The 17,104-nt window shown below is 44.9% G+C and overlaps 1 protein-coding gene across 3 annotated transcripts in view; it reads right to left on the reverse strand.

Annotated features, from left to right (window-relative positions):
• CDADC1 (cytidine and dCMP deaminase domain containing 1) overlaps positions 1 to 17,104 on the reverse strand; it is a 54,183-nt gene that overhangs the window by 20,779 nt on the left and 16,300 nt on the right. For all 3 annotated transcript variants that reach the window (XM_033947667.1, XM_033947666.1, XM_033947665.1), the window contains exons 4-5: positions 15,718 to 16,296; positions 4,308 to 4,357 (exon numbers count right to left, since the gene is read on the reverse strand). In XM_033947667.1, coding sequence (XP_033803558.1) covers positions 4,308 to 4,357; positions 15,718 to 16,296 — 629 coding nt within the window. The remainder of the gene's footprint in view (positions 1 to 4,307; positions 4,358 to 15,717; positions 16,297 to 17,104) is intronic.

The raw sequence follows: 17,104 nt of genomic DNA on the forward strand, positions 1-17,104 counted from the left end.
CCGTGAGCCGTGCGACCATGTCGTCGCACGTGGTATCCGCGGCTTCCACCGCGCCCGCCATCTTGCCATCAGCCCCAGGCCCCGACTTCAGCCGCTCACGCTCCTTCTTGCCGCTTTTAGACGCCATCTCCGTGCCTCCTTTCAAGAGAAATCTGTCCATATACCTGAGGTCTCACAGATGCAATCGCTGGGGTAGGTTAGAGCAGTGTTCTTCAACCTTTTTACACCCGTGGACCGGCAGAAAAAAAAGAATTATTTTGTGGACCGGCAAACTACTAGGACTAAAATTTAAAAACCCCGTTTCCGCCCCATCTCCGCGAGCTCGGTCCCCACAAATCATCTGATCCCATCCACACAAGTCTCAGTTATGATTTTATATTGAATGTATTTTATTAAAGTATAAAAAGAAACAATATTCTGTAGAATTGTCATTTTATAAATACAAATAATTCAGAGCAAGGATCAACAAAACCCCTGTCTCCCCTCCCCTTCACATATATCCCCTCTACTATCAAGAAAACTGAACAAGCCAAATTATTACAGAATGCTACACAGAAATATCATGCTAAAAGAATACTGAAGTAACACATGACAGGAATAGTTTTAGGGGAGTGCAACTAGGGCAACTGCCCCCTGGTCAGAGAGCGCCCTAAGCCAGCTGGAAGCTAAAGAAGCACTGCCTGGGTTTTGCAGTCCCCAGTTATGTCTAACACCAGCTCTAGCAGGATATATATTTCAAATCTGATATATTTCAATGTGAGATCCTTGAGTGTGGCTTCCCTCAAGAGCTCAATAGGAAGTTCCCTCATGCACACTGAGTATCAGATTCAAGCCTCAAGAGGAAAGGGATGGTCAGATAGGGGGACATAAATGGGCAACTACATTCAGAGAATGCACAAGGTCCCATGAGCTGCCAAGGAGACAACCAGAACCTTTACCCTGTACTAGGGAGAGCTGCCAGCTGAACCATCAGGAAGTTCAGTGCCTAGCTCTGGTTGAACTTCTGCTGCAGCAAGCTGTAAACCTCTATGAGTTGGGCTTTCCACAGGGTGAAAGAGAGCTGCTGGCACCAACTCTCAAGACCCTCTAAATCCACACATAAGCCAGTAAAGTAGGGTAGCTATCTGAGATAAAACGCAGTAAGTTCACTGCAGAGATATCGAGCAAAACATGTTTCTTCTATTTTTCCACAAATCAGCAAGAATAGACTTACCGTATTTTCACGCATATAACGCGCGCGTTATACGCGTTTTTACCTACCGCGCATACCCCTCGCGCGTTATACGCGTGAGCGCGGTATACAAAATTTTTTTTACATAGTTCCCACCCCGCCCGACACCCGATTCACCCCCCCCAGCAGGACCGCTCGCACCCCCACCCCAAACGACCGCTCGCACGCGCTCCCACCCGCACCCGCATCCACGATCAGAGCAAGAGGGAGCCCAAGCCCTCTTGCCCGGCCGACTCCCCAACTCCCCGACAATATCGGGCCAGGAGGGAGCCCAAACCCTCCTGGCCACGCGACCCCCTACCCCCACCCCGCACTACATTACGGGCAGGAGGGATCCCAGGCCCTCCTGCCCTCGACGCAAACCCCCCTCCCTCCAACGACCGCCCCCCCCCCAAGAACCTCCGACCGCCCCCCCAGCCGACCCGCGACCCCCCTGGCCGACCCCCATGACACCCCCACCCCCCTTCCCCGTATCTTTGGTAGTTGGCCGGACAGACGGGAGCCAAACCCGCCTGTCCGGCAGGCAGCCAACGACGGAATGAGGCGGGATTGGCCCATCCGTCCCAAAGCTCCGCCTACTGGTGGGGCCTAAGGCGCGTGGGCCAATCAGAATAGGCCCTGGAGCCTTAGGTCCCACCTGGGGGCGTGGCCTGAGGCACATGGGCCCAACCCGACCATGTGCCTCAGGCCGCGCCCCCAGGTGGGACCTAAGGCTCCAGGGCCTATTCAGACCATTGCGCATGCTTACAGAGCTGGGAGCAGGGCAGGGCGGGCGAAAGGAGAGTCGGGACAGCGCACGGAGAGGCGGGGCAGTGCACGGAAAGTCAGGGCGGGTGAACGGAGAGTCGGGACAGCGCACGGATAGTCGGGGCAGTGCACGGAAAGTCAGGGCGGGTGAACGGAGAGTCGGGACAGCGCACGGAGAGGCGGGGCAGTGCACGGAAAGTCAGGGCGGGTGAACGGAGAGTCGGGACAGCGCACGGATAGTCGGGGCAGTGCACGGAAAGTCAGGGCGGGTGAACGGAGAGTCGGGACAGCGCACGGAGAGGCGGGGCAGTGCACGGAAAGTCAGGGAGGGTGAACGGAGAGTCGGGACAGCGCACGGAGAGTCGGGGCAGTGCACGGAAAGTCAGGGAGGGTGAACGGAGAGTCGGGACAGCGCACGGAGAGGCGGGGCAGTGCACGGAAAGTCAGGGAGGGTGAACGGATAGTCGGGACAGCGCACGGAGAGTCGGGGAGGGCGAAAGGAGTCGGGGTGGCCAGAGGAGAGTCGGGGCAGGCGAAAGGACAGTCGGGCTGCATGCGCGGTATACCCGTGAGCGCGGTATACAAAAGTTTTTGTACATAAAATCGTGGTTTCTGCGCGCTATACCCGTGTGCGCGTTTTACACGGGTGCGCGTTATCTGCGTGAAAATACGGTACTCACTGCAGAGCAAGATGTACCAGATGTATCAATTTCTCTACCTCCATTTGCTGGTAGGAAGGGAATGGAACTCCCTTGTGCAGACTGGTATAGTTGGTGCTAAGGACGTACGCATTTGTGCTTAAGTACCAACCATAGAGCTGGTACAAATGATCATGCAAAAGTGCTGGAGAGACGCACATATGTTATAGTATCTATATCTTCTGAAAAGATTGTGAATGAGGCTGCTACTTGAAATTAGGAAGAAGTTCCTATTTCTATGAACCTAGCATTTATGAGGTAGCCGTTTGATATTTTTCATGCTACACATTTGATAGTTTCTATAAGATACATGCATAAATATGAACTCCACTTGGACTCTGCCCACTTGTCAAATACATACTATAAACTATAAGTACATATGTAAGTATGGAATAGAACTTAGGAAGAATATTAGTATATATGCAGTTATGTGCACACATATGGTATGTATAGGGTTACCATATGGCTCCAGAAAAAGGAGGACAGATTGAGACATCTGGGTTTTTATTTCCATTGCTTTCAATGGAAGTAAAACTCGGATAGCACAATACGTCCTCTTTTTTATGGAGCCATGTGGTAAACCTAGGTGTGTATATACTAGTATTCAAAACATTTACTTGTGTAATACATGCATAAATATCACCGCCTATTTTATAGAATTGCTTCCTTACTGGTTGGTTGGTTTCCAAAGGTACCCGTGACTGTTTCTCCAATGGCTGAGCTAGCTGGCAGGGTAGGAAAAAAGGGCCTATAATCTAAATCAGAAAAGTAAAACATAAATGTTAACCCTTGGAAGTTGCAAAAGCTGCATGAGAATTGTTCCCAGCACTTTGGAGAAGGCAGCCATGTTGGTTAATACAGGGCAAACAAAAGAGAGCCCAAATATTCCACAGTGAAAAAAATGGAAGTCCAATACAAAAAAAGGGGGGGGGGGGCAAGAGACTGGATTCCAATGATCTTGACAAGACGTTTATTTAAAATTAGATAAAATCAGAAAAAAACAGAACAATCTCCACTTCATGGAGTGACTGATATGGGATGAGATGCGGACCCAACATGGTCCGTGTTTCGGCTTATTGAAGCCTTCCTCAGGGGTCCAAGTCAGTAGTCACTTGAGAGAAATTGAGTACGAATATGGATAAATACCAGAGCCCCGATGAAGCCCTTTCTTCTCTCCAACTACAAGGTTGTTTTGCCAGTCACTTGAGGTAAGCAGGTTAATACAGGGCAACAGTTGCTATGGTACGTTAACAGCATAGCTGCAAATGTAGAACGCATTTATCTGCAGCTCTAGAAGTGATGTTATCTGTTCTATATTACCTGCCACATTACCAATTAACATACGGTAAAACATCTGCAAAGTGCAATTGCTGTCTATTCCACACTATCTGATTGAACCCTCCATGAATTAATTGTTAAGTGCAGCAGTTTAATATGTTTTTAATGTGGTGTGCTAACTTTTAAGACAAAGTATTATACACCTAAATTCAGTAAATAGGCCCCTTAATATGTTCTGGTTTTTCCCTTTGGTAACTGAATCAAAATCAATGTAAAAACCTACAAATGTTGTGCATATGAAAATAGTAAGATCCAATTTAGGAAAATTAAGGAATTTTATTTGTTATACTTACAAATTTCCCTTCTGCCCAAATTACTGCACCAACTCCTATTTTGTGATCCTCTGGAACACAGAAAAAAACACAAATGATGGGATCAGCAAGTTTTCTTACTAGTTCCATAGCATTCCTTTTAATTTAAATGATCGATACAATTAAAGCTTATGTGCCTCTTTTACGAAGCCTGATAGAACGGACAGATGTGGTAAATAGGGACTGAATGGGTCTCGGGGCATTTGCCATGTGGCAGTCGCTAGCACCGCTTTGTAAAAGGAGGCCTCAACAGCAAGCTTCTCTTCAAATATGTCTCTTGGCCTGCCTTGTTACTTTTTTACATCTAACTTGCCAGTACATGTGCTCATCCATTTCTTTGTTAGGGTCTGCTTTTCTTTTCCAAAAGTTTTCTTTTTTTGCTTTTATTGTCTCTTTTACCTCACCAGTCATTTGGCCTTCTTCAATCTTTTTTTTTAATTAATAAATGGAATAATTATCTGGGCTCTACATTATTTTTTAAATATTCACACTGCACGCAGGCTTTTGATCCTGGCAAATGCTCTGTTAGTTGTTTTTTTTTTTTAAATTATTTGCATTTATGAAATTTACATTTCAGTATAATTACAAACAATACCCTCTAGCTGGCTGGGTGCTTGGGGGTCACACAGGTAGCTAACTACTCATGGATAAACATATTACCTAAATACAGGCAGTCCCCGATTTAAGAACGAGTTAAGTTTTTAAAGCTGTTAAGTCGGATTTGTATGTAACTCAGAACTTGTAGATTTTATTTTTGCTGCTTACCTCTGCTCCTAGATGACAAAATGGTGAACTATAGTGTTCCCTCTAAGCACTCACACTGTGGAACTCCCTCCCTTTAAATATGAGACTTTCTGAGAAAAAGGCTTAGGTCACTCCAGGTCAAGTTGACTTACCGGAAATAATATCAACTACAAGGATAAAAATTGATAACTGTGCAATTAAGTTCAGGACTAAGGGTGGGCCTTGCTCGGAAATTAGTGACCTTGATATTAAAAGACCATATGTCAGGTAAATTAGGAAAGCTAGGTTTGGCAATAAGACATCACGCTTCAATATGACTCAGAAAGTATAAGCGTTGACCAATTAATGAAATGATAATTATGAATATCCAATATAAATCAAGAACTTAGATTGTAACTAACGTGGTCCTAGGTTGTTAATAATGTATAAAAGGTCAGTTTTACCAATATATTGGCAGAACAGACACCAGGTATCAGAAGGCTGGCATTCTGTATATGTTCTGTTAACTCAATTGGTTGAGACTTATCCTTGGTAAGCTGACTAATATTGATTACTAATAAATATATACAATATACAGCTAATTGGGTTGTTGTGTGAGGTCACTGATCGATGGAGGTTTCACAGCGCTTCCAGCCTGACCTGTCCAAGAGGGAAAATTAAGGTTAAACGCTTCTCACCTGAGAGAGGAAGAGGGTGAGCCTGAACCAGAAGGAATAGAATGGACTGCTCCTGGGGGAGAACATAGGGTTACCAGATGTCTGGGAAACCCCAGAAATATCCTCTTTTTAGAGGGATTTCCAAAACCCAGCAGTTATTCCATTATGCCATATATGGAACCTTTGTGCTTTTGAATTGCATCACTGTTTATTAAGATTTTACAATTTTAATTTTCCTTTTACAAATGCAAACCAAAAAAAAAAACCCCCACCCAAACCATAATGTGACTCTTTAGTATATGGCAAAACATTCAATCCAAATCTAAACAAATAAAAGAAACAATAAACCATCCCTCCTCCCCAGACGTCTCTTGTACCCAAAGTGGGAGTAAATCTTACATCCAATGGTAAAATGCCAAGACAAAAATTAAACAATCCATTAAGCAACCAAGGGGGGGGGGGGTCACGTGATGCTGGAGACCTAAACGGACGTGCCTTTCCTCAGCTCCGGGCTGCCTCGGCCTATAAACCTGCTTTAAGCTCTAAAAACCGCGTGAAACACGTCGATTTTTGCCCCTATCGCCTTCTCTTACCTTGGAGGTGCAAACGAGCTGTTCCCTGAGGTGCCGATTTGGGTTATGCCGACTAAATCCCAGCGGGGAGTCAAGGCCAAATCTCACGCGCCGGCACCTAAGATGGCGGAGAAGCACGCGGCACCCATGTTTACGCTGCAGGAGGCCGCTGTGCAGGAGCTTACTCGCTCCCTCACGCTTGTTATGGAGGACAAGCTCACAAAAATACAATCCTTTATGGAGGAAATGCGGGAGCGCTTGGAGTCCCAGTCTAATTGAATGCAGCGAGCGGAGGATCGCATAGCACAGCAAGAGACGCGCACTGATAATCTCGAGGAGCGGCTGCGATCCCTGAAAACTTCCACCTCTACATTAAAAGAACGTGCTGAGGACCAGGAGAACCGAGGCCGCAGAAACAATCTGCGTTTTATTGGAATCCCGACCTCGGTGCGGGATGTGGATCTGCGTGCCCGACTTGAAGCATGGCTGCCTACAGTTTTTGATATTCAGGCTCCTCTGACCCCGGTGCTGATAGAAAGAGCACACCGTGTGGGAATTCGCAAAGAGGGAGAGCTACGCCCGAGACCCGTGATCGCACGGTTTCTCAACTTTGCAGTGAAAGAGCAAATTCTGTTTGCATATCGCAAAGGAGTTGAGCTGCAATTTGAAGGACAAAAAATCCTACTGTTTCAGGACTTTTCCCCTCAAGTGTCTTACCAACGGCGGGCAATGGCTCCTTTCTAACGAACTTTACAAGCGCCATGTTAAGGTTACTCTCCTTTATCCGGCCCGCACCCGAATTTTCCATAACAATAAGGTCACCTATCTGGATAATCCACAGGCCATGGAGCAATTCATTCAAAAACTCCCTCCTGCCCTGGACCTCCCCAGGGTGGGTGACTGACTGTATGGCTTGCTTGCTTGCTCCTAAATTTTGGCCTTGGACTGTTGTCTAGGGCTGATGTCTAGGGTTTGCTGTTTGCTGAGGACACTGTTTGGACTCTGTTGGTCCTTGACTTGGCCTGTTAGCATGCTTTGGCTGCACACCCTTACCTGGTGGATTTCGGGAAGAGGTGGAGAGGACCCTGCCAACCAGAACGACGGTTGCTGGGGCCATTCCAAGGGTGTTTCTCTATTTGGGATGCATATCTCATTTACTTTTTCATGTTACTTGCTTTTTGTTATTTGTTCATTAGCAACTGTTTCCATGCATAAGATTTCGATGCTTTATGTGACCCTATTTTGTGCAGCATGTTTGATGTTTGCTCTTTGTTTGCATTTCTCTTGCTCTCTGTTATGGGCACTGTGTGACATGAGTCATTATTTGCTTTGATCATTTTCCTGCTTTTATAGGGATTATTTCTCTTTTCTTTTCTCTTCTGCTTATTTGATTGATTATTGGCCGCTCTGAGGTGGCCCGGAGCTGATATATCTATGCTGTTATGTTGTGCAGGGGTAGACTTACTAATCTGGGGAGGGGGGAGGTGGGAGGACGGGGTTTGGGGTGGGTAGGGGGGATAGGAGTGTGTGTGCATGTGTGTGCGTATGGAGGGATTGGTTGTGTATCTTTCGGATGGCAGTGGTGCGGAGGCCTTCTCTTTGTTTGGATGGCGTGGCTCTTGCACGGGTGCTTATTCTTCGATGTGGGTAGGATGGGGGGATTTGGCTGGGACGCCCCCCCCCGTCTCCGCGGGCCTCTTTTCTAAGTTATCTCGAGCTGTCATGACTGCTCCGCTGGTTTCGGATCATGCACTTTTAGGAACCACTTTTCAGTTTTCTTCGGCCTCTCCTGGTAGGGTTTGGAGGATGTCTCCCCATTTATACTATGATCCCAATTTTAAGATCTATTTGGAGCGGAAATGGGAGGACTTCCTCGCCACAAATAATAAGGGGGATGTCAGCTCGGTTACGTACTGGAAAGCCGCCAAGGCTGTTTTGAGGGGTCACGTGCTAGCTTATTCAGCGGCCGCTAAGAAAAAACGAGACGGGGAATTGCTGGCCCTGACCGCGGAGCTGCAACAAATACGGCGTTCCCATATTTCGACTCTAACGCGGGCTTTGAGGGATCGGCTTCAAGTTGTAAAACATCAGATAAAGACATTCTCTCTCAAAGGGCCTCTCGTAGTATTTACTTTTATAAATATAAACTGCATGCTTGGGGCAATAAGACTGGACGATTGCTTGCAAACTTGATTCGGCCCCCTCGTGCGCGGCATGTCATCACGTCCATCCGGGATCAGGCGGGCAAGATGTATACCCAGCAACAGGAGATCACAAATCAATTTCTTCAGTTTTATCAACATCTTTATGCCGAGCAACCTCTTGATGATCGAGCCCAGGATGCTTTCTTCTCGGGCCTGAGCTTGCCTACCATATCTGCTTCCCAACAACTTCTCCTTAATCGGCCGATCAGTGGGGATGAGTTACAAGCAGCTATTCGAAGGCTTAAATTGGCTAAGACCCCGGGGCCGGATGGTTTCGGTCCGGAGTTTTATAAGCTACTGCCCCCCTCTGCCCTTTGTTCTCTTCAGGCTTATTTTATGGGCCTTCGCTCGGAAACACCTCCCGGCAACAAGCATTACCGCGCCCACGTGATTATTTTGCCGAAGCCCGGAAGACCCATGGATCAGCTGGGCTCTTACCGCCCTGTTTCCCTCCTGAATCAGGATGTGAAGCTCTTGGCTGGAATTCTGGCTTCTCGCCTTAATACATTGCTCCCGGACTTGATTCACAAGGACCAGGTGGGTTTTGTTCCTGGCAGACATGCCTCTATGAACTTACTTAAGGTCCTTGCAGTTTAACAACTTCCTCACCTGGCCTCAGACAAAGCCTTAATCACCAGCCTTGATGTGGAAAAGGCGTTTGATATGGTCTCGTGGCATCATCTTTTTTGGGTTCTTGAACGTTATGGTATTTCAGGGGATTTTGTTCACTGGGTGTCTGCACTGTACTCTTGCCCTCAGTCGCAATTGCTGATTAACAGGGGGATTTCTGCTCCTTTTCCTCTCGGCCGAGGCACCCGACAGGGTTGCCCCTTGTCCCCCCTGCTTTTCCTTCTTTCTCTTGAACCTTTAGCTATCCGAATCCGCCAAGACCCGACTCTGCAGGGTTTGAGTGTAGGGGGCTCGGAATTTCGTATTAGTATGTTCGCAGAAGATATGTTGCTTTACGTCAGACACGCAGATGTTCATCTTCCCCATTTGATGCACATTATCAACTCATTCGGACTGTTTACTGGCTTAAAAATCAATTACGACAAAACTGAGGCTCTTATTCTCCATGACTCCACCAGTGATCCATGGTATGAATGCCTGGGGGTTGGCATTGCACCTGGGAAGTTGAAATATTTGGGCATTCTATTATACCGGAATCCGAAACAGCTCTATGACGCCAATATCTCTGCGGCGATCGGTCGCATAAAAACCCTCTGTCAGCGCTGGCGATCCCTCCCCTTATCTCTGATGGGACGGGTGGCCCTGGTGAAAATGGTTCTCTTCCCTAAACTCTTATATGCTATTCAGTCTGTCCCCTTTTGGGTTAGTCGGGAGGATGAGCGTCACTATAACTTCATCATTCGAAATTTTGTCTGGCAGGACCGTCAGGCCTGCATTGGATTCCCTAAACTGTCTCGGAGCAAGGAACAGGGGGGGCTTGGACTACCAGATCTACATCTCTATAATGTCGCTTCGCTGTTTCGCTGGATTCATGAACACCTGACTGCACACCGTCGATACTCCCCGCCGGGCCTCTTGGCTTCTTGCTGTTTCCCTATATCTTTCGTCTCATTCATTCATGGGAGCCCGAGCATGCCGGTGTCTTTCCGTTATCCCACACTGGACTTCCTTCTCGCTTTTCGTAGGGCCTGGGCGTGGTGGAGAAAACTCCAACATAAGGTGCCTCACCCGTCATCCTTTCTGTCTCTGATCGGAAATCCCAGTTTTGTCCCGGGATTTCGGGGTCTGCCGGGCCTGCGAGGATGCCTTGACCGCGACTCCACCATACTTGACTTGTTGCACTTGGAGGGTGGTCAGTTTCCTTCTTTTTCCCTGCTGTGCACCCATTGGGGGCTCCCCACCACACAGGTTTACCTTTATTTCCAAATTAAGCATTACTATCAATCGCTATTAGCCACGCCCCTTGCCACCTGGACCTGTGGCACTCTGGACGAGAAGGCATTACTCATCCTCCCCCCGCAGAATAAGATTGCTACTTGGTATAAGGACTTTCAAGGGGATTGCTGCCTTCAGCCCGTGGCGACCGAATGGTCCTGAGACCTGGGCTTACCGGTCTCTCTTCATGATTTACAGACTTTTTTTCAAAATATCTACCTCTTTATTAAAAATGTCTCTTTACGTGAGACCCAATTTAAGATTCTACATCGTGCCTACCTATCCAGATCCAAGGGTTTTGTCATGAAGCTTTGGCCCGATGATCTTTGTGTCAAATGTCACCTTTCCCCGGGAGCCTATCTGCATTCCTTTTTCCTCTGTCCTGTATTGTCTTTCTGGAACTCAGTTCGTGCTTGCCTAGACACCATTCTTGGCTGTGCTTTGATTTGGAACCCCCCTGCGTTGCTGCTGGGTGATATACAAGACTTGTCTCTATAGCAGCTTAGTACTTCTTCTCAGAAATTTGTTCTCCATGCGATCTTGCTGGGGAAACAGCTTATTTTGCAACATTGGGCTTCGTCTGAGGCGCCTTCTCTATCACTCTGGTCGAATAGAATGCGAACCTTGGCCCTTTATGAGCTGCAGACCTACTCATCTCGTACTCAGGATCATTGGAAAGAATATTGTACCCTGTGGGAACAATTTTTGGTGTCTAGCCCTACGCTGGGTTTTGGTGTCTAGCCCTAATCCCTGGGTTTTTGTTTTCTTTTCCTTTTCTGTCCTTTTTCTTGTTCCTTGCTTTTCTTGCTCTTTGCTTTGCTGCCTTAGCCTTGATTATCTCTTGTTGGTTCTTATTTTAATGGCTTTTGCTCCCGTCCGCTGCCATCCTATTCTTCTATTCTTCTATTTTCCTACATTTCCATAATCTTAGCACCCATTCATTCTTCCTGTATTACTATCTCCTGCCATCTCTTTATAACTGCCCTAGTTTCCATTACAACCTTTCTTATGTCTCCTGCCATTATCTTTCTCTCTTATTCTTTGTTTTGTCTGTCTGGTAAAGGTGTGGATGTGTGTGGATGTGAGGGGGGGATGGGTTGGATGTTTGTCTGTTTGTCTGTTTTGGAATGCATGTGCTGGAGAGTGTGTTGGTGGGTTTGCGGGGTGTTTGCTCTGGGTCCTTCTCCCTGTAGTTCGGGGTATTTTTGCTGTTCTCCTAAAATTTGAGCATCTTGGTGTGCAGCATTCCTCCTTTCCCACCCTTTACTGGGATTGACATTGCTTGTTCTCTGCTACTTCTGGAGGCGGAATTTTCAGATCCTGCCCGGTATTGATCTGTGTTTGCTGTATGATCTGCTTGTTCCTCTTGTATTACTATCATGTATTATTATCCTGTATTATGTATTATGCTACGTATTGCACTGTTTTTTGTGGTTTGGAATGTGGTTCACCTTTTGCTCAATAAACACGAGATTACAAAAAAAAAAAAAAAAAAAAGCAACCAAGGGGAGTGGAATCCAACCATTTGATATAGGGAGTCCCATATCGTTATGAAATGCCTCAAGTGATTCCTCTTCCACACAGTGAGTTTACACATCAAGTAAACATGAGAAATCTTAGCTAGAGCAAGATCTGGGATGTCCTGCTGCTTCCATGTGGAAGCTAAGACCAGCCTACTGGCTGTATAGATATAAGGGACAAGTCTCCTTTGATGAACTAAGTCCGGATGGCCAACATTCAACAAGCACGAAGCCATGGTTTTCACACAGGTAGTACCTGTAATTTGCTGAACCAAGTCTTGTACTTGATTCCAGTAGATCGGAGCTTTTGGACGGGACCACCAGATATGGCAAGAGGACCCCTGCCCACCTCACACACACACACATGGTCTCTAACAGAGATCAGAGCCTGCACCATACATAGCTTGAAATGCCGTTGGTAAAAGATCTTATAGCCCTTTTCTACCATATTACTAACAATGGAGACCTGAGGTAAATTTTCCCTCACTCTCTAGATTCATAATGAACTCCCAGGATCTCCTCCCTGCAAAAAAGGCTGATGCATTTAAATCTCCACACATTTTCATTTTTCCTTTTTTTTGCAATATTAAACAGCTTGAAGAGAGTACTAATATAACAGGCCAAATAGTCGCCTCGCTGTCTTTATAAAACACTAGGGGCAACGTGACAGAAATTCTGCCTAGATGGAAGCTGTAGGTATTTAAACCTGCTTGTGGACAGGCATAAATATTTATTTCAATTTTAGATCATATATTAGTATGTAAAGTACACATGTACATGCATATTCTACAAAAAGAATATGAAACTGTGGCTCTGCCCAAATTCCACCCCTGAACATGCCTAGATGGGGGGTTACATAACAGTATGCTCCTTCCTGGGTAATTTTCTAAAAGTCCTATTACACACTTAAAATTGCCTTTATGTGTGAGGGAACAATTCTTTCTAAAATTACCCTCAGATTCTGACTTTCATGGAGGGGGGAGCGTCCATTTCGGTGTTTATCTAAATGTTTATTTTTAATTTGTGTTCAACTATTCTCTATCAGGTAGGAGGTCTATATGTGGCTAAGGTTAAGGAGTGTTTAGTGTCCTTCTCCTTGGGCACTGAACCACAGGGTACCCCATGGATCCATACTATCACCTATTATACGTATTTAATATCTATCTATCTCAAGCAGTTTCAAGTTTCAATTGATGGACACAAAATTCTATATCTATGCTGATATGCAGCTACTCAAACCTACTAAACCAGATCTGCCCACAGCTTTGAGTAAACTCACTGCCTATCTAAACAGCAACTCAAGTGTGAACAAAAACTTTCCCTGAACCCAGCAAAACAGAGATTCTTTGGACTCCTGACATAAGTGAACAAATAAACACCAAAAAGTCCAACAGGACAGAGAACTCACGGGTATAAAACAGTATAAAAGGAAGTGAGAACAGACAATGAACATTCCACTGAAGATCACTGATGTAAAACCAATTTGTTTATTTCAGAAAAGGGACACAAGCAGAAGCTGTGGACCGACTTAGCACTGGTTTTCGGCATCTGAGGAACTCCTGCATCTGGGGTCACTGTGGCGTATATGTTCACAGATGACAGGTCTGGGATAAAACAAAGCTCGGGCCAACTAACATGCCAGATTAACCAAAATCACTGAAAAGTTATCGAAGCATTTTCAAAAATACCTGACTTTTTTACATATCATTTGGGAAGTAAGAACTCCCCCTAATCTCACAGATCAGAAATCTTGAGATACTGATAGACCAGTATCTCGTGGCCCGTCAGGTACTATTGAGGCTCTTGGTATGTTACCATTGTTCTAGAACATTGCCCGCTTCACTGCTGTAACCTAATGCAAGCGCTTTCCTGCATCTATACACAATTGTGAGGTGGAGTGGAGAGGACAATCGTGTACAGATGCAGGAAAGCACTTACGTGAAGTTACAGCTGTGAGGCGGGCAACATTCCAGAACGTAAGGTAACCACTGGAGGCAGTGCAGCTTGTGCGTGTGTACGTAATCTCGTGAAATCTTGTGAAATTCAGCACCTCTCCTGGTGGTGACTGCTTGATGTAAGGTGCGTGGTTGTGTCCAGTTCTAAAGGAGGTGAGAGCTGAAGGCGGTTGCGGATGTGACCACCAGACACTTAAGGCACAAGTTTTCCAGGCACGTCAGATATTGATTCTCCCCTCTACAAAAAAGCCGAGGCCTACACCAAAATCTTGTCTCTTGCAGTTGATACTTAAATCACAATTTTGCATGAAGTAAAACTCTTTATAGTTTATAAATCTTTCCTTAGTTGCTTCTGATAATTTCAGCTATACACAGCTGCAAGCAGTGCAACATGTAGAAAGTGAAAAACTATCTAAACTTCACTGCTTTCAGCTGTGTATAGCTGAAATTATCAGAAGCAATTAAGGAAAGATTTATAAACTATAATGAGTTTTACCTCATACAAAGTTGTCATTTCTTTAATAAGACATTAACTATTATTTTTCTGCGGCCCTCCAAATACCTACAAATCCAAAATGTGGCCCTGCAAAGGGTTTGAGTTTGAGACCGCTGTGATAGACTCATCACTTACTTTGATCCTTCAAATTCAAACAACTTTTAACAACTGCTTCTACCACTTGCAGCAATTATGTAATCTCTCTCTGTATATCAAAATGATGAGTGTAATCACAGTAGTCCATGCTGTGATAATGCCCTGGATATTGGTCACATAAAAAAAAGAGTTTGTAGCCACTCCAACTAATTCAGCACAACTGACGAAGCTTCACAAATGGCATAAGCAAAACCTGCTCTGGCTAGCAGTACCTTATAGGGTAGAGGGAAGAGAGAGCATACCTAGCCCAGGCAGAAGGCTGCTTTCACACCTTGACATAGAAGAAGGGAGAAAAAAATGGTGCTGGGCAGAATAGTGCTGAGTTTGAAATGGGCAAATGAGGAAGATAGTACTAGGGTTGAGCTGGATTGGGGGGTCAAGAGAATGCTGGGGTCAGGCTGAGAAGGCAGAGGAAATGAGTGCCTTGTGGGGCATTAAGGTTCAGATGAGGAGGTACACTATCTCTCTTGAGTTGTGTTTGTTTCTTGTTTTTATTTCAATGTAAATGTTTAAAACTATTTTTAAACTGTATTGAGGGAAGTAGAATCAGCCCAGGGAGAAAATATGCTGAGTCGCTCCAAACTCTCACATCTTCCTCTGCTGAATTAGCTCATTACAGAGAATGCAATTGGGCAATTCCCTGTCACTTTATTCTAATCTGTCAGTACAGTAATTGTGGCTTTTTAATATACATCACACAGCAAGAAATCAAAGTTCTTAGGATGACGGAATTGAACAAGTCAAAGTAGCGAGTCTAATTTTATGGTTCCTCTTTTCTCCAGTGTTTGAATTCCAGCCCCGTGAGAGCCTTCATTCTTAAAATGGGAGAAAGATCCCCAGAAGGTTAGATCTATCCTCTCACTCCTACTAGCCTGCCTATTATAGCATGGTCCTTCCTCTGTGTCATGACCTGTAAATCTGGCTATCTAGTGTTGTTCTTAACAGTAACCATGGCTCCCTCCTCTTGCCTCCAGGGCTATTTTTCCTACTTCTGTAATGTAATACTAGTCAATCCAAGGTTCAAAACAGCCAACTTGGAGATGAACCTGGAACTTTCACATGGCAGTGCACCTGGCTGGCTTGTGTATTTGCAAATTTAAACAACTGCAGTGACTTATCAATTATAATTACGGAAGTGTGACAGCATATTCAATCTGACAAACATATGTAATACAGCAACTCACCAGTCCTGTATGTCAGTAATCTGGCTTGTACCATGCAGTGCCTTGCAATATCCTGGGGCAAGCCTTGATCGGGCATTTCATTAGTCTGTTGTGAATTGCAGCAGTGAAACCCAAACTTTTGGCTGCTGGGTACACTGGATGCCACTGTACCCAGAAGAAGGATAAGTTCTTTCATGTTGTGCCTCAGATTGCTGAAATAAGGATTTTCACAAAGGTTTTCCAAACCTATAGTCCTTAATATTTCTTTATGCGAGTCTTCATTTGAAATTAAAAACAGTGCTTCATATTCCTTGATAGTTTCTTGCCTACATTTAGAAAAGAAGTCTGTGCTGCATCCAGGTTGCATGTGTGCAATTTTCTGAATAAAGTCACACTTTAAAGAAGTTTCCTCAACAAACTGTACCATGTAGCAAACCAAAGGCTGAAGCAGTACACATACATGAGCTCGACTATTTGATTTCAGTCTTTCTACAGCTTTGGCATCAAGCTTTGCATCTTCATTGCCACAGTAACCGGCTGTTTTCTTCTGCAAGCTTATTTCAGGATCGGCAGGCCAGTAAGAGATTCTGTTCACACCAGCTGGAAAAAAACAGAATACAGGCACTGTCAAAAAGCTAAAAGGCTGAAATTTCTATCCCACTTATCAACTAAGTGGGTAACAGTTGATACATACATAGAAGAAACAAACATTACATTTCAAATTAATACATTATCAAATAATTTCCTGCCTTATTACTTCTCTTTCTTCTTCCCCTCTTGAAGTCTGTCAATTTGTACCTTTGCTTAATCTTTTGTAAACTGCATAGAACTTCACGGTATTGCGGTATATAAGCTGTTATTATTATTATCAAATAAAAACCTCAATAAAAGCCGTCAGCTTATCTTCAAATAATATAGGGATGCTACTAGTATCTAATCGATCAAATAGAGAGGTCTTTTAGCATTTTCTTTAAAGATTTGACATCTGTACAAACTCTTAATGTCCCTTTCATCAAATTCCAAAGTCTTGGGCCTGCCACTGATATAGCAGCTCTGCTGGTCTTTTTATAATGTACTTCCTGATTCCTTTCCTCAATTAGTCTCGAAGTTGATTCCAACCTTATGTCTCAAAGTTTGATTCTGACCTTATGTGTCTGGAACTTCTTAAGTGAAAATGTCCCCCTCCTGAGTCCTTACATTATAATTATAATTACAGAAGTGTGACAGCATATACAATCTGACCAACATATGTAATACAGAAACTCACCAGTCCTGTATGTCAGTAATCTAGCTTGTACCATGCAGTGCCTTGCAATATCCTGGGGCAAGCCTTGATCAGGCATTTCATTAGTCTGTGCAGTTAGATGGAGTAAGGGCAGAGGAGGACATTTAGATGTTTAGTGCTGAT

This window comes from Geotrypetes seraphini, chromosome 6, assembly GCF_902459505.1.
Source record: "Geotrypetes seraphini chromosome 6, aGeoSer1.1, whole genome shotgun sequence".
NCBI lineage: Eukaryota > Metazoa > Chordata > Amphibia > Gymnophiona > Dermophiidae > Geotrypetes > Geotrypetes seraphini.